Here is a 19,038-nt window from a genome sequence, read left to right on the forward strand (position 1 = left end):
TATAACAATGATTCACTCATCCATTTTCTGTACTGCTTTATCCAATTAAGGTTCACAGGGAAGGCAAGACAAGGCACGGCAAATTTATTTGTATAGCACATTTCATGTACAAGACAATTCAAAGTGATTAACATAAAACATTACAGCAGGGTGCAAAAAGCAATACAAGTGTTTAAAAAAAAACAAAGATTAAAAGAAATGCAATTAATGAAATAAAAACAGAAGGAAGATGCTAAAATAAAATAGATAAATTGCAAGAAATAAAGTTCCAGTGTGGGGAAAGACAATATTAAAACATGATTACTGCACCTGTACTGTTGCAACAAAGCAATTTCCCCACTGAGGGAGTAATAAAGGGTTTCTTATTCTTATTCTAATTAGTTGAGTCTAATTAAGGTTTAAACTTATAAATGGGTCTAACACACCCAGGTATAATTGAGAATGTAATTTAGTTCAGAATTGACCAACTTTTGTTGAAATTTTGTTTCATGTTAAATTGTGATAACCAAACCTCTGCCACTAATTAAAGTCACTCTGATTGTCTACAAGTAAACTTCAGCTGTTTCTGATTTACAAAAAGAAAAATTATTATAAAATATATCAATCAGATAAGAGTTACAGAAGAATATAGAGTTCCAAGACATTAGCTGTAAATGGTGTACTAGAGGACAATCAACAATTAGGGAATGTAAGTTAAAATAATTATGTTACCCAAGACAGGATGTCAGCCAAAGACACATTGAAGAAAAGACAAAGAAGAGAGCAGAGCTCCGTCTACGGTATTATTAACTTTCATGTGTGGATTATGAGGGAGAGGGTTAGGGTTATTAATCCTATAAAAAGCAGCCAAGTCTGAATAAATTGACAAAATCTCCCAAAATCACAGAAAGAATTTTTTAATGTCTAAAGCAGGGATGCCTAAGTTCGGTCCTCGAGATCTACCACCCTGCAACTTTTAAATGCAACCCTTAACCAACACGCTTGAATCAAATGTCATCTGCATGTCATTCAGCTCTGCAGAGACCTGGTAACGAGCCAGTCATTTGATTCAGGTGTGTTGGAGAAGGGTTGCATCTAAAAGCTGCAGGATGGTAGATCTCGAGGACCGGACTTGGGCAGCCCTGGTCTAAAGACACCAATGCTGAGCAAACAGCATAACCAAACGAACAACAGTATAGCCTGGTGGTGGCAGCATCAAGCTTGGCTGCTGCTTGTCCTCAGCCTTAAGAGCTTTACATGATGCACAGCCTTCTGGAGGGAGGGAAAATCTTGTTGGAGCCATGAAGAAGGTTGTGCAGGGAACATGCTTTGGCAACTTGAGCTATCACTTTTACAAGGAGGAAAATCTTGCTGGGTCTTTTTAAAAAGACTGAGTGCTGTAATGAAATCAGTTCAGTCGGTACACTTAGAAACATGATGTTTGTAAGTTTTGATTTTTTTCTTTCCCTCGAAACTGTGTCTAATCTGTTTGCAACTTGTTTATTCAGACTTTCAAAATAAGGAGGAAAATTTTTACATGTTAAATAATTCTTACATAACAATAACTGTAATTTCAAAAGGGACATGTACTGTTTAAGACTCCATATCCTAAACGTGATCTTTATGAAGTCCTGCCAGTCATCTCTACCTTTCCTTTCGCTATTAATCAGTTATCAGTATATCATATCTGGCTGTGAAACTGATTACTTCATGGTTGCTAATGTTTCCTCACCCCTTTTCTAAAAAGAAAAAAATAACATTTTCAAACTTTTTTCAGTTAGAATAATAATTAAAACCTGCTTCTTCTGCCAGTTGATAGGTACAATATCTACATCTAAATCTTTCTTCTGCCAAAAATGTGACCCTAAAGTAGCTTTGCTTAAAATAATCAGCCACACGTTAATGGTTGCAGATCAATAAACTATACCATTTTAGTTTTACTTGATTTTATCCACAGACAGATTAGAAAAAGTGGGTTGCTATACCTGAGACAACACTCAAATAGTTTTCTTCATCCTTGTCAAACAGAAATTAATATGTATTTTAACTATAACTTCTATTGAGTGGAAATGTGGGATCTCAAAGGGGTTGATTCTGTTTTCATTACATATAATCCCACTGGTAACTCCTCCACTTGTATCAGTCAAATTTAAATTTATTAACCTTATCTTACATAATGATTGTCTAGCAACTATTATAAATACATTTCCTAAAATGTCCTCCATCTCAGTCCTGATAAAACAGACGTTCTTGTGATTGGCTCATTTTTTACATTGAAGTCACTCCTTTGATAGAAACATTAAACTCCTAAGTACATAAATCCTTTAATAAAAATGTGGAGCCTTACATTATTACTCATTTTCAGTCTTTCTCAGTTATGAAATATTCTAAAAAATCAAATCCGTACTGTCAGCCCGACATTTGGAAATTATAGATCAAATTTATTTTTACTCGCATAATCCTGGATTACGCTTTCATCTTTTAACGATTTCAAATGCTACAGCTAGACTGCTAAGAAAACCATGGTCCAACATCACCCCAGTTATTACCTTCTCTTTAATGGCTTTCAGTAGCATGAAGAATTATTTCAAAATTACACCTCTTACATGCAATGCATTGCATGGTCTGATCCCTGCACAGAGAAGAGACAAACTGAACCTTATTCACGAGGTTGGCTCCTCTGATCATCTGATCAAAGCCTTTTATTTGCTCCCCATTTCCAATTTAACCCCCCCCCCCCCACCCCATGCTTTTGTATGTATGAACAATGTATAACTTGTACTGAAGTCTCATTTTTGAGTGTTTGAATAGATAGATAGATAGATAGATAGATAGATAGATAGATAGATAGATAGATAGATAGATAGATAGATAGGATGTGGAGTATTTTTTTCCAATATAGGAGATCTAGATAGGTAAAACTATTAGTTTGAAAGCTAAATTTGCCTTATTATCTTACTCTTATTATCATTAACCTCTTATTGTAATAATCCCTCTTTGGAATTGATAAAATATTATTTTAACTTAATTTTTATTTAAATGTGTGTGTGTGTGTGTGTGTGTGTGTGTGTGTGTGTGTGTGTGTGTGTGTGTGTGTGTGTGTGTGTGTGTGTGTGTGTTGTTTTTTCCCCCTCTAGTTTATTTTTTAATTTATTTTTGTTTTGCAGAATGTACCAAATAATTGAGTTGGCCACTATTAATGTTCTTGGTATCCCTCTGATAGATTTGTTTTGATTTTGCAGTCTAAAGGACGCTCTGTTTCACTTGCATTGAAAGCTTCCGTGACTGCATAGCGTGGGTTCTCATCTACAGCTTTCAAATGCAAATGTCACACTGGGAATCAACTCTAGACCTTTTACCTGCTTAATTGATGAAGACATAATGAAGGAGTAGCTCACACCTGTTCATGAAACAGCTTGTCCTATTACATTTTAGCTACTGGAGGAGACAGAGCTACATATCAAAGACTTGTAATTCCTAAACCATCAAATTAAAGTCTGCCCTTTAAACAGACGTTCACCAAACAACCAAACTTAAAAATGTTGCACAGCTAAGATAAAAAAAACATTTTATATAAATGCTTTTGTTATTCTGTTGCTTTGTGTTTGTTGTGTTGATGCAGAACAACACAACTTCCTCCACGACAAACAAATGAAAGTAAACTTGTGAATGTACCTTTTGGTATTTGTGGCTCTGCTTGCGCTTATGTGTCTCTCTCAAGGTCAAACATAACTTGACAACTGATCAAACTGGAAGACATATCACAGTATTACAGTTTGTGGCTATTTAACCCCATCTATCACTGGCCACAATCACAGTTTGAATGTCAAGCAAGCTTCTTTTGCTGGATTATCACTGATTTGGTCATTTATGTCATCTGAACTTTGATCATGTAGTACAGCATCTACACCTGTACATGTAATGGAACAGTGAATAATAATGCCAATATTAAATTTAAGATGTTGCTTTTATGTACTGACACAGGCCCTGGGTCACCAGGAGTTTGGAGTGCTTTGAGCTGATCTGAAAAGGGTGTCAGAAAGAAACTAAGAATGGCACAAAATGGCTTGAAAATGACTGCATGATAAAGATGTACAGGGAAATTGCCTTCAAACAGGAAGTTCAAAATCAAAATGGACAAAAAGAAAATTACAAATAGATGGGAAATACATAAATACCTAAATATCTGTTATGTATTTACCATTGTGTGGTTCTCTTTGAGTGACGGTTTTGTTTTAATGGAGGAGATGCAGGGGAGACTGGGGTGTGTGTACAGAGACCCGTTGCTTCATGCAACCAGGATTAATCTTTGCAAGAGTTTCAGCACCATCACATTTAGCTGTACGAGTGTCAGACACGTCTACAAAGACTTTAACAGTGTCCAGCAGGAGTCATTTCTTACAGCTATGAAAGCAGCAACTCATCTCCAAGTCTGTCATCGCTAGATCTGCACGGACGTCAAGACTGCAGGGGGCTGACCACTAGTGAGGCAGAGATGTTTTACCTGGACTCCTCAGCTCGGGCTCTGATTGGTCCGCGCGTCGCCCTGCCCTGAGGTGACGTCAGGAGGAGCGCTGCTGGTGAGGTTGCCTCTTGCCTCCAGTACAGATTCGGTGAGAGCTTCTCGAGTACAAGGGACAGACGAACACTGGACCTTCCTGGCCGCACGCTTTCAGGTAAGGAGGCCCGCTGCTGCACTGTCATGACAAACTTTATTTTAGACTCTGCGGTGGAAGCCACAGAGCGGGGTTTCCTGTCGGGGGGTTTGACATTTTCTTTCAACAATCAAAATTTAACAGACTAAAAGGTCAGCTCTCATTAACAGGCTGCGTTATGTGTTACCCGGACTATAGAGTAACGTGTTTATAACTGTTGGTGGAAGATTTGACGAGTTCAAACGTAACCCATATTAGCGCTGCGATAGAGGAGCCGGCTGGAGACAACAGCAGCCGTCAGTCGGGTCATATAGCTACTGTACCCTCATTCACACTGAGAGGACCTCTATGTAACTGAAGCTGCAGTTTCCAAGAGCAGATACTGACATGGAATATGCTTGGCAATAAAGTGATAGCTTTCTCTTTCTCTTTTGAGAAGACTGATATTACAACAGTGAGACTTAAGACGAGTTTAAACCCTTTCTTTCAACTCCTACAAATGAGTGAAGCTTTGGGTGTGTTTTAATCTTTATAGCAGATATGGCGCGATGGTTCTCGGAGTAATTTTGTCATGCTGTGTTTCAGTGCTTCAAGTACATTTAGCTTTCATCACTTCCTCATTTGCTATTTCCATCTCTATTTCTATTTCCATACCCCTTTCTCTCTCTCAAGTTTTCTTTCAAATATGTACATCTCTTCACCTCTCCTGAGTATGGGATCTTGGAAGAAGCCTACTTATCAGTTTATAAGCTCATACTGAGAGTGGATTTGTTGTGGGTCATTAACACCAGCTGACCAATCAGACTGCTCTCAGCCAGTGGGCACATAGTGTTGAATGATATGCAGTTATGAGGCACCATGTCAAGTCCTTGAAATCTGTTTTGTGAATCAAATGAAAAGTGATGATAGGAGAAATTGATGAATCACTCTGTGTTTATGCTGCTAAAGATGTTGTACTTGGCAAGCTGGAGAAAGCACTCGCCCACTACTGCAGAAGCCTCGAGTCTTTGAGTTCAACAGTTTGACCTAATGAATCATTTTTATTGTTGTTGTTGTATGAAATATGTGAATGGAGATTTGTCTTGTCTGTTCTGGTTTCATCAAGGTTTTTGTGCACTTCATCTTGTTCGATGTGCATAACTGTACTTGTCTAGAAATGTCTGAGAAACGCTAGATATCCAAAGTGATAACATGAAATAGCCAAATGGAAAGCAGCTGGTTGTGAAATATGCAGCTGATTGTCAGGGCAGATCTCAGATTGATAATCTGGGTCCCAATTCTGCAGTTCTCAGACCATTAAAGAGGCCATATGAGGTTTTGGGTTTCCTAATCTTTTCTAACTTCTTTTCATGTGTTAGTTAGTTTTATTTGGGCATATAAAAAACACCAGTTATAGACCAAATAATCAGTCTGCTATTTATTAGGATAACCAGCATTGACTTCTTATTTCAACAAATTGACAGCAATTATTTTAAAGCTCATTTTAAAGAAAGAAAGAAAGAAAGAAAGAAAGAAAGAAAGAAAGAAAGAAAGAAAGAAGAAGAAAAAAACAAAAACAAAACGCAGATTACACCTGTTAACTGTTTAATTATGATTTAGTAAAAAAAATTTGCTTGTTTGTATGTAATTTGTAATTGATAATACATTGTTGTACTTCCCATATGCAAAAAGAACAAAAAGATAAAAAAGACAAATGCACCGTAAAAAGCTGAATATTGAAAACCTGCACTGGTCGACCTTTTTAGGTATCCATTAAATTACAAAACCCAAATTCCACACCAGACAGTTATTCCCTCCCGAAGTAGGTGCTACTCCTGAACTGCCTGGAGCAGCTTTTCTGCAGAACTAAAAAGAGGGAGCTAAAGAGACAAGATTTAAAAGTGTCTCAGACAAATAGGTGATGCAGCAGTGAACAGTGTGACAAAAAGGAGCATGACTAAACAAAGCCCAGAAAAGAAGTCCAATCAAATCATTTCAAAAACAATTTGGCTTCAAGTGAAGTGAATCAGCCTCAGCAGGAATGCAGTCCTTTGACGTGTGTTTTTGTTTACAGTCTGGCATCCAGTTCCTCACAGTTTGGAGCTGCTCCATAGACTGCATGCTGAGATATGGCATAATAGTCATGAACTTAAGCCCAAATGAATGTTTGTCAGTGTTAAGAAACAAAACAGAACCATTTTTAAATGTGTTAGTTTGTCATCAGCCCTTTCAATCATAGTAGATTTGTTCAGACTTACAGATATTTGTTAAAGTTTTAAGTAAAATTATAGATAAAGTGTTTTTCTGTTTCATTAGATTGTTAGTTTGTATCATTGATGCTCTTTATCTGTGTGTGTGTGTGTACAAGTGTTGCCACTTATGTAATGAATAAAATATCTTAACATCACCGCAGTAAACTTAACATTTAAAATTGTAACTAAATGTCTGTTTGTCACGTTTAATTGTCGATACGTGTATATGTGTGTTTCTTCTGTCCACTGCTCATCACAGGAATGGGAAACCAGTGAGTACAGCGATTCTCTCTGTGTAAATCTTAAACAAGGGTGAATGTTGCATGTCACCTGCAGCTCAGGGAATGTGGTTGTGCATTTCCCAGTCTCAGGCTTCTTCAGTTCTGTTGGGAGTTTGAGTCATGTCATCAATGGACACTGGAAGGGGCTCCTTTGGTCCCCTACATGCTCATACAATACCTGCATGTGTCTTTCCTCTACAATCCTACATTTTCAAGCTTTGCCCTTTTCTGCTCCTGCGTAATGTGAAACATGAACCTTATTCTGCTGTTTAAAGCATCTGCCTGTTTGAAAAACAGATCTCACCCACACACCCTTGCTCATCTTTGACCGTGTCCTTAAAAGTCTGGTTGCTTTAAATGTGTTGTTTGAAATGTGACATAAGTTGTACACGTGGATAATTTCCACATCTTTTTAAATGAAAGTGTGAGGAAGGAGTTTTAGATGCATGATGACATTTGCTGGGCATAGTTACCTGTAGAAAATGAATGCAACCAGTGACCAGCAAGGTTGATGCATTCATACATTTTAAATTAGAAAACTTCGCCATTCCAGTATCACGACGCATTCTCAGTGCATGAATTATCATGAATCTACATCTTCATATGAGCAAAGTGAGATGCTACAAACAAGCAGAATGTAAGAGGTTCTTTCCATGTTTCTCTGGCTTCCGTTTGTGCAGGTATTTTTGATAAATGACTGCTTTATTATTATTGAATGACTGTGAAGCCTAAATACTCCCTTCAAATCAAGATGAAGCTCAGAGTGCAACCATTACTTTTTTTAATCCTTGATCCTTTTTAAAAATGTAAAAGTCTTAACTGCACGCCCTTAAGGGATGTCTTATGATTATTTTTTGATAAAATATGTACATTGTGGGTTACATGAGAGAAAAGCAATAAAATGTTCCTAAATGTTCCAGTTTATATGTATTAATAATGTCTGTAGTGAAAGAATTCAGAACTTGCCTGGCTTCCTTGTTTGCAAAATAATTTATATGTGAAACGCTTGAATGAATTTTCCAAAGAATTCCAGGACGCCTTGCCCAATTGATTGTCTTCTTTTCCAGTTCAGCACCAACAGTGCAACACAAGTTTATTTGCTCAGACGTTGAGGTAGTTCATATTAAAAACAACTGGCTATGAGCACCTTACTGACCAATGTTTACCACATGTGGACTATATTTGGGCAGGCTGACCAGGTAGATTAATATTATCCCAAATACATTTAATAAATTTTTTAAATATTTATTATTATTCACACAAGCACTTAGATACCGGTTGTTTCAAATTCTTTACTGTAGTCCTCCCTTGACAACCAGACATAAAAAAAAGCCAAAATATTTGCAGTATTTACACATGGCCCAAGTTCCATTAAAAGAGACAGTGAAAATCAAGTCTGGTATCATTCCATGGCAAGAGAATGATGTCAAGTTGAAGATATACTTTGGAGTTACTTTCTACACTATTTTGTTGTTTATCTTGCTGTAGTTGTTGTTGGACTCCAGAAGGAAAGGCTGCACAGTGTCAGATTTACCAGCCAGAACTTCCTCTTATTGCTTCCTCTAAGCACTTTACTTTGCACGCTGTCACTTCTAATTTAGAGACACTTTAGTTTCGTTCAGTTGTTCTGAGTTGCTTCCAAAATTATGCGATCTAGAATGACAAAGTCAAATATTTTAATTCCTACTGTCAGGTTTGAATCTAGTAATCTTACATTGGTGTTATCCCAAATAGACATATAATACACTTAAAGCTGAACATGAGCACTGAGAATTGTATGTTATGTGTCTTCTGTGCTTAACATGCTATTTAAATACCTTTAACTAAATGTAACATACTGCCATCAAACTAGCTGCCACCTGCCATTAGACAGTAAAGCAGTTTTGACTCTCAGATACCATAGCAGCTTCTTTGGGTTTCCATGGTAACATATATGAAGATGACTTCTGGCATTAGAGAATGTAGCAAGAGAGCCACCCGCACGTTTGTGTGGGTGCGTGTACACAAAACATGGGAAGTAAAAATGAATCCATGAAATTGTGTGTTTAGTGACAGCAGCCAGTGGAGGCCATGCCCTGTTAACATTTGTCCTGAGTGCTGACAGGTTTAAGTCTGCTCCGTTTATGGCTTAACGTTTTACATATAGACAAATCAGCATTTAGATAAGCTGATTCTGAACTCTTTTTTTTTTTAGGACTATTTGCTGTGTTATTATAAAGTCTTTAGCAATGCAACACTTAAGCTCAGAACAATATGTTACATCATCTCATAAAGACAAAGTATGAAGTTGCCAGGCGGGCAGCAGGAACAGAGGAGGAGTGAGGCATGCTGATATGAACAGGGCTATTTTAGTCGTCAAGGTCTTGAGTTATGGGCACTTTCTGGTTGTAGATGATAATAACTGTGATAGCTGGATCCCTTTGTGATCACCACCACACTTGAAAGCATCACAAGGACAAACATTGGAATGTTCACTTTTCCCGAGTGATAAGAGAACAGGAAGCAACGTTGCTTTTTTAAAGTTAAATTTTAACTAAAACTTAAGCATTTATATATTTATGTAGTTAAACACATAGCGTAAAAAAGTTGATATTTACCAGGAAAAACATCAGCAAATCAGAATCTAGATCCATAATCCTGATTATACCTGGAATTTTATACAGTTCTAATACTGACCAGCAAAAGTTACTTTACACCGCTGTAAGTTCGAATTTGAATTATTAAACACCCACAATAGCAACACCAGAGTCAATCTATTGTTTAATCATTAACTATGCAGATAGTAGGTGTGACTTTTGGACATCTCTACCATAAATACCTTCCTCTTGATTGTGGACGTTCATGAGTGCAGGCATGCTCAAGCATTACAACACTTTCCCAACATGTGTGAAAGAAAAAAGTATTTGAAATAATTTGAATTCAGATGCAAATGTTCTCTTATACTTAACACCCCAACCTGTAATAATACCAAAACACAACCTCTGCAAGAAGCCGTTGAGCAGAATTTGTAAACTTAGATTCATATAAACAACAACTACTCGTTCAGCAAGTTTGTTTTGTGACTGTAACTAGCATCAGAGACCAAGAAGACAATTTAACAATTGTAAAGTTGTATGCAATGTGTAAAAAAAGGTGGTCCTTGTAATTTCTTTTACTATTCTGGCATAATAAAATGTTGATGTGCTCATTGTTTAGTCAGTTACTTATGTGTGCTTCGGCCACAGGAAGTGTTGCTCTCCAGTACACAGCTAATGCAAACCTCAGTAGTTAACCTCAACGATCTTAGGATTCAACATACAGTACCATAATACTCATGTTACAGCGGGACCTGCTTTTAACTAATTATGCTATTGAAAAATAACTGCGTTGATTTACAGCCAGATATATATCATGTTATTTTAGTCTTTCCCAATTGACATCAAGTTTTGAGTAGCATTAGTATGAGAATGGGAGTATTAGAGTTCATTGAAATTAGTAGAAGTCTGAATTACATTTGCATTAATTACATTAATGCAGTCAGCTTAAACAAATACTGCATTAACTGTGAGGTCCTGTATTTTCTCCATTGATGAGCATTTCCCCTTTCTCGTTGTTCCTCACTAGCATTGTTTCTGACCGTCACAACAAGAAGATGCCACTGGGTGAGGATTGCCATTCCTGGAAGAAGAAGACCTCAGACGTGAAGGAGAAGTATGACTTCAAAGACACTCTGGGAACGTAAGTGCACCATTGCCTGTAGCAAAGCCTTGTGTGTTACAGATTTGCATCATGGGTGTTTTTAACCTAATTAGGTGTTTTAGGTGTTTTTGCATTGATTTATTCATCATGCATATATTTGGCCAGACAATTATTGCTGCTTGAGGAGTATAAAAAGCAAAGCGTGCTCAAAATAGATTGAGAAAAAGCAGCTCTTTAACTGTTGACTGTCATCCATTCTGTTATACTAGATAAAGTTTTGATGTATTTTATAAACGTACAATTTTTAGCTGCCTGTTCTATGCCTCTAAACAAACCCAAGCCACAGGGAAGTGACGCAGTTTAGTTTGTGTTTATGCACTGCAGGTGTTGAAGCTCAGTTTTCTATACATTTATCTTCATTTTCTTTTTGGAAAGTTGGATCCTCTACTTAAAGCACAGATTTACAAAACAGTACAGTTATCAACATTATCTGATTTTTATGTTAAAAAGCAGAGTGACACCAAACTGATAAAGAACTTTCACTGAATTTTTATTAAGGATGGTTTTCATCAGCATGAACATTTGACAGCAGCCAGTGTGCAGTTTTAGGCATTTTAATAATCATATAATAGATTCTTAGCTATTGAATAGACATCAAATGCGGTGTATCATTAAATGCTTCTTTAAAAAGGAAAGCAGAACATAGTGTGAACGCAAGATTTCTGCTTTGGGGAAACTCTTATTGTGATAGTAAGATGACCACATAAGTGCAACAAAGAGAAGAAGGGAAGTTGCAAAACAACAAAGAAAATGCAATGAATACACACAGTGACTGTGAGGTTTCGGTTTGACTAGGTTTGCAAACAACTAATAATGTGTTGCTTAAAGATAATGCGAACCATAGACAGGAATGGCCAAATTCAGTCGCAACATGGGGAAGAAATATCTAGTCAATGAAACATCTCACACACAGCTGACCACAAGTCATTTCTGTGTTGATTTAGCATTGAGTATGTGAATGCATTTCAGTGCAAAAATCATGGATATGCTGAGTAAAAGGGAGCTAAGCAGCTTTGTAATTGTCCTTTGTAATAATTTATTTGTTTGACAGCTAAAAACATCCTTTTGATGTTTCCACACATGCTCACATATACAACCATGGTTTATATTAACCACCCTCCATACTCTTGACATGTTGTTTATGAAGAAAAGCCAACAGCAACTTAGCCTCGGGTAGCAGTAGGCGAATGTTTATGCTTCATTTATTCTTTTATGACATGGCTGCAGATGTTTTCTCCCTTAACTGGCATTGTACTGCAATTCCTGCATCTACAACTATTAACACGTGAGTGTGAGAAAGTTAGTATATGCCAAGGTAGTGGTGCACAGTTGAGGGTAAAGAGCATATTTACCAGAGATGTCCTGCTACTGTATAATCTTCATTGTGCTGTCCATCCACCTTCATATTCAGGATTTGAGTCTAGCTTGATCATATACATCTGTTTTCAAAAGTGTAGTGGCTTTGTCAAAGTTTTTTGTGTTTAATAGCTGATGTTTCAGTCTGACTGCTTGTGTAAATTCGACATTATCAGTCCTTTTCATGCCTCTATTACAAGCCTTCTGGAGTTTGACCTATCAGAGGGCATCTCCCAAAAATCCTCTTGGTTTCAGGAAGATGCTTTGTCCAAGAGAAACACCTCTGTTGTAATTAGAACAAATATGGAGTTATGAAGGATGCTGAACTGATTTAGATACACATGATTAAGAATTAGATGGGTGAGAATGATCATACCAAGTGCACTTATATGAAGCATCAAGTCAGTTATCCTCAGTCAAACTCGCTGGTCGAATATCTGGATTTTATTCAAACACTACCAATAAATTATATTTGTTTCACACAAATATAATACAAATATCCTCTACTTTTATTAAACTGACACTGACCCTACAATCAGAGAGTCGTTTACTGACACACTCAGGAGACAATTCAGTGAATGAGCTGAAAAGTATGTTGATAGAGTCCACAGTGCTGACAGAGCAGGACACACAGGAAAAATACACAAAGGTGACAGCTCACTAGCTTTGGCAACTGTCAGCCTTTACTGTTTTTTTCTATGTTGTCTCAAACACTGGAAAAGGGGAATTGCAGCGGTTTCACTTCCTTGTCTTCTGTTTGACTCATTTTTGCTTTAGTGTAATGATGTGTTTCTTAATAGAGATGTTGTGATAGGGAATTAAGTCCCTTTTTGTTTGTAAGCTTTGGTTCTGTTTTTAGATTTTTTATGTTGAGTCTTGTGGTGTTTGTTCTTTTGTGTTCACTTGGGCCTCCTTGAGCACAGGCTGGGGATTCTGTGATTTTTGTGATTTATACTCAGTTCTGTGTTGATCTGGTTTTCCTTGTTCAGTTGATATTATGGCTTCCTGTTTTATTTTGTTCAAGTTCCCCACTTACATATTCTGTTGTGTTGACTTCCTGCTTCCTGATCACACCTGATCTGATAGTGATTGCCACACCTGCTCCTTGTTTGTCATTAGTCCCTCAGAATATCATCTGGCTTCCTTTGTTCCTTACCAGAGACCTGTACGATGAAGAGTGATCAACATATCTCTCTGTTATCTGGGTAGACTTACCCAGACATTCAGGATCTGGTTAAGCAGTACGAGGACGGTGGTTATCAGCTCGGTAATTTAACCCAGGGTTCTCCAATCCTGATCAGTATGTGCTCACATAAAGGGGGTTGTATTTGTGGCATCTGACCAATCGCAGACACGGAGGAACCTTGCAGAGCAGCATACTTATTTTTCTTCAGAAATATGAAGAATTTAAACACGTCATCCAGGCCAGAAGCAACACGGCTGCAACAGCAGAAGCCAGAAAGGAATGCTGGAAGAAAATTTTTAATGTGAAAATTTGTCACTTTATACAAAGTTAATTCATCAGACAATCTAAACAGACAGCACTCTGCTCACTGAATTCAACTTTATTACGGCACAGATGTTTCAGTGCCTTCTTTTCCTTTATATTTTCCATTCAGCCCCGCCGTGTGAGCATGTTTTGTGTTGGAATATTAATTCCTCACTATGACGGCACGAGTAGTTGTGCGTTCCATAAATTCATGTGTGACTCTTAGCTATTATTAAACTCATTATTTTAGATCCAACCCTAGTGGAGCTAAATGGACTTGGAACAAGTCAAGAAAACGTACAAAAACACACGCCAAAGCGGTCAGTGATAAGGCTTTATTTCTTCATCAAAAAGATGCATCTATCCCTAAAAACTGTCTCTCCTAAGCTCTCCTCTAACAACGTCATTTTCCAAGAGAACTTATTGGTCAGGAGATAGTTCTTTTATACAATCTCTTATCCAGAAGATAACCTGCTTTTGTTAGGTCTAGTTTAATTTTGGTTCATTCTGCCTCTGCAGCATATGTCATTTATTCTCAAATAAATCTTTATTAATAGTTTGTCTCCTGGTTTGTAGTCCAGAAATTTGACCCCACTCCTTGCCTTTTTTCTGGATTAGATCCATGCCAGATATTGAAATACAGCAGTATCAACCTTGTCAGTATATAAGGTTATAGTTGACGATGCCTCAAACATAAAACTGCTCGTGTGTTTCCCATATTCTATTGGGTGTTTCTTTATTTTACTTTTCTTTATTTATAAAATATATATATTAACCCTATTAACTTTAGATTAAAAAATATGTGTTTTATACTTGTGTTTGTCTTAAAATGATCATATGTGACTTAGTAAAAGATGCTTGTCATCTAAAGAACCTTAATCTACTTCTACTTTCTAAAGGCCAGATTTTATGACAGTTTTTGCTTTTGTTTTTGTAAGCAAGCAGGAGCCCCATTCTGGTAGCAACATTAGTCTATATTCAAATACATTTAGCTCTCAAAGATACAGCATATTCCAAGGTATTAAGCAAGGTCTCATGGTTTTCTGAAATTTACTTTGGTTCCTGCAGGCGCTGACTTGGTCCTCCTGTCTAATGGTGCTCACGGTCCCTCTTGCAGTGAAACATTTGTCTGAAGTGACTGGCTGAAGTGATTTGGAGGACGGTTTGCTTTCAAAGGCAAACCTTTAATCCCCATAGCAACTACTTGTTGATGCCCAGTTTTGGATGCTGCAAGTGTCATAAGACAGGATATTTATCCAAGGTGTTTCTTGTGAAGTATCCTTTACAAACACCCACATCCTTGTTAGTCCAGGATTAAGTCATGTAAATACTAAATGAACCACAGCTGAAACCTAAAATTGTTTGCTGAGGTTATGAAGCCTTCCCAGTCTTCTTCCTAAGAAAAAAGTATAGTCATATTTGCATTTAATAGTTAATCACATTTGCAAACATAGTGACTGTACAAAATTCAGTCAGTGGCAACTTTTCTTCATCCATTTTTCTAAACTGCGTGTATCAAAAAAACCAAACACCAACCAAAGAAAGAGCTGTACACGCCTAAGTTTAATCTTTGATCAGACTGCAGACACTTTAACATTTTTATTAAATTTGATAAGGAATTATAACTATATGCTGCAATTTACCTAATGAAGAAGAACCATGAACAGAATGAGACACTGACATTAAAATGTAGACTGATATTTAAAAATGTTATGCAGCATAAGGTAGATTTCTTATTAGGATACTTTCTAGCTTAAAATGTAACTCCTAAAAAGTCTTTTTGCTATAACTCAATGTATATAAATAACAATTCCCAGCTTAGCCTGACTGATAGGAGCAAACATGAAAAAGCCTTCCATCCTTTCAACCCTCTCATTTTAATCTCTCCAGTTCTCCACCTGCCCCTGGTTTGGGGCTGAGCTTGTTTATGGAGAGATCACCAGCGCACCGCATCGCTCAGCTGTGTGCCACATTCATTTGCCATTGCTGGATTGTTGTCTTGGTAACAACAGGAGACACTTTCCATAATGGACTTGAAACAGTCACTATGGAAACAAAGTTTTTGATTTGCTATTAATAATCCAACTGTGACTACATATGTGTGCAAGAGATAAACTCATTCTTTCTTTCACAGGAAAACACAGAAAAAGCTGACATACATTGAGACATTTTTACTATTGATGTGTTCATCTATGGAGCCTTCCTTAATTACATTTAGAAAATGAAGGACACGATCTGTCAATAACATGTCATCACCAGTACTGTGTAATTGTAATTACTAACCCTCAACAGTAATTGAACCTTAAAAAAGAAGACAAATGCAACAAAAATTGTTTTAACATTTTGTTTTCTCAAGACGTCTTTAGATACCGGAAGTTTTTTTTATTTGTATTACACATTTAATACATGAAGCATATCAAAATACTTTACATAACACTTAAAACTAAGACCAAACAACACAAATACAACAGAATAGAATAAATGCAAAAGAAATAAAAACATTAAGAAGAGATGTAAATATGGTAGGTATGAATAATACTAGCAGCATGTATAGGTTCTTATGGATAATCCTCAGCTGCAGCCACATGTTCTGTAATCAAAACAGATGGGGATTAACAAAACACACGCAGGCACTAGCACTTACTTTGCAATCAGCTCAGATTCTCCTCTGCCATCCCTCTTTTTGTAATTTCTGTTAATTATTTTAATCACTCCCCACAACCACCTCTGGCTCTCTGTTTCTGTTTTTCCCCGGCACAGCTCGAAACAACGTCCGTCCTGTCAGCCCCACTATGGCTACACAGTGTGGTTACACCTTCTCTCCATGTCCTGGATTCACACTATGTTCACTGTGCAGCGGTGATCTCAGTGTATCCTGCTGTGTTTTGATTTTCATCTGAAATGAAAGCATTCATGATATCGGAAGGACACACACACACACAAAGCTGTGTATATATATATATATATATATATATATATCATCTCAGGGCATGTTGCATGTCAAGGCACAAACACTACAATAGCACAGAAAAGCTCATCATTTTGAGGGGCAACAAGTAGGAAGAAACCAGGTTTAAGGATTAGGCCATCTTCCACATCTGGTTGTGTTGACTGGAACTCGAAGAGAGAAGCGTTTAAAAATTGATACTGTTTAAACCCTTGCTTCTCTGATGTCTCACATACATATACCCCTTCAGAGCTTTTTTGCTTGGCATAGTTATGGTAGATTCACACCTGGATAGTCCAGGGGACTTGGTTTGATTACGATATTACAAAAAATTTTGCACCTTGGCTTGGTTTGTTTTCACTCTACACTTTGCTCTGGCGGGTCAAACTGTCAGATGGTTGCAACAACTGCTCGCTAGGGACAATATTCCTTAAAGCTACTGCTGACTTAAAAAAAAAAAAAAAAAAAAATAGAAAATCCAGCCAATTGATTGGCCAGGGCCTAAATGGCTCATTCAACATAATTAAACAATGGAATGACAATCAATCTTTTCAGTCTTGGGGTCTATTTTTGCTTTGGTTTTCAAACCTAATATGGTTTTCACCAGAATCTGTCCAGTATGAGCAGCGGGAGAGGCAGCGAGATATCCCACAAGTTTGCGTTCTATGTCACGTTCTCTCTTTAGTGCACGGGATTGTCCATTTCGTTTTACACTATTAACTGACAGTTAATAGTTTGTTAGTGGACCATGGTTTGATTAAAGCGGACCAGTGACAGTGTGAATGTGCCCTTAGATCTCTATGGCAACTTGGAAAATTTATTTTCAGTTTCCTGGATGACTTGTACATCATTCAGTTCTGACTGGGTTTACATTTAAATCCTATTACAATTAATATAGAGAACTCCAAAAAAAAAAAAAAAAAAAAAAAGAAATGAAAAAGATTTCTGTCTTTAATATTATGTCAGGATACAGTATTTTAATCTTACTTATCTTGCTGCATCATTAAGTGTTGATCCTTTTATTTTAGATCCTAGAAACGGCTCATTTTTAAATCGTTCCCACATTCAGCTGCAGGCTGTGAGATTTCTGTACTGATGACAAACTGCACTAATGAACCATGTTGACTTTTCTGACATTTAAATGGCTGCACATGTTCTCATGCCCGGAGCAGAAAGAGAAAATTCTTGGCATTTTCAGCCCAGAATATACACAGCAAAAACACAATGGAGCAACAAGGGATTGAGCATGGGAGGAAGAGGAGGGTGAGAGTAAGAGAGCATGGTGTAATCATCTAAAATCGTTAGGACTGATGGACTGGGCAGCCTGTCTTTGTCTAACAGTGACCCACTGGCCCCCATCTCTTTCTGGCTGTATTGATTAGTGAGGAGTACTGTTTGTGTTGATGATGGTAAAAGAGAGACACTGTGGAAGGGCTCATAACACATCAAGCTTTTTGTATATAAATGTGGTCCTGGTTTTCTGCACTGTATTTTCCCAAGCATTTTGTTTGTATTAGTATTCTGTTTCTGTCTTCTCTGCATTTTCCTTTGTCTCTGCTGCTCCTACCTTCGCTCCCACTTCAGTGAATGAACAAAGACCACCCATTCATCGTACATTTTCTTTTATTCCATAACAAGCAGCCCTCTCACTCACAAATTATTTGTCAACAAAGGCTCTTTCATTAAAATCTGTCTTTTGTAGCAAACCACAGCCTGAGAATGAGCTTATAATCCTCACTGCCAACTTATCAACATCCAGTGAATACAGGAAAAAGAAATTAAACACTCTTGATTTTATTGCTTGATTTTTATTGCTTAACTTGTTTAGTGTTGTTACTTAATATTGCTGATGTTTTAAATCTTACACCAAATGATTGAAATGTTTTTTTCTGTGTAACAGAACTTTTATTTGCTGCTGCAACACAATGTAATTGCAAAAATAGGAACCTTTTGCTCCACTTGTTCCCTCACATTTGTGCCTTTGGGCCATATTGCATGGGCTTTAATTTGTTACTCTGCCTGGCGGCTGTTTCTGAGTGGAGAGGTTCGATAACTCCACACTTACTGGTGTGTATGTTTGTGTGTGCAAGTGTTTGTTTGTGCACTTGGGCTTGCAAATGCATTTGTGAATTGTGACAGTAAAAGAGGCTTTGACTCCGCTGTGGTGTCAGATTACATTGTCTTATGAGCAGAATATTCATTTGTAAAGACCATTTAAAAAAAAAAAAACTCAATATACCCTCTGTCTAGCAAATCCTCCAGTTTTTTCCGCTTTAAATGGACAAAATTTTAAGATAAAGCTGTTAAACCTTGATCCAAACATCTTTGCTCTCAGTTTTCAGGACTGTGTATAAGGTTATAA

The 19,038-nt window shown here is 37.1% G+C and overlaps 1 protein-coding gene across 3 annotated transcripts in view; it reads left to right on the top strand.

Moving 5' to 3' along the window:
* Positions 1 to 4,583: 4,583 nt before the first annotated feature.
* camk1b (calcium/calmodulin-dependent protein kinase Ib) overlaps positions 4,584 to 19,038 on the top strand; it is a 40,109-nt gene continuing 25,654 nt past the window's right edge. The window contains exons 1-3 of one of the 3 annotated variants that reach the window (XM_041980084.1): positions 4,604 to 4,655; positions 7,125 to 7,137; positions 10,750 to 10,863. In XM_041980084.1, the coding sequence (XP_041836018.1) occupies positions 7,127 to 7,137; positions 10,750 to 10,863 (125 nt within the window). In that variant the 5' untranslated portion in view covers positions 4,604 to 4,655; positions 7,125 to 7,126. Of the gene's footprint in view, positions 4,656 to 7,124; positions 7,138 to 10,749; positions 10,864 to 19,038 lie in introns of all 3 variants that reach the window. The other 2 variants (XM_041980083.1, XM_041980085.1) reach the window with 2 other exon arrangements.

Source organism: Melanotaenia boesemani, chromosome 3 (genome assembly GCF_017639745.1).
Source record: "Melanotaenia boesemani isolate fMelBoe1 chromosome 3, fMelBoe1.pri, whole genome shotgun sequence".
Classification (NCBI taxonomy): Eukaryota; Metazoa; Chordata; class Actinopteri; order Atheriniformes; family Melanotaeniidae; genus Melanotaenia; species Melanotaenia boesemani.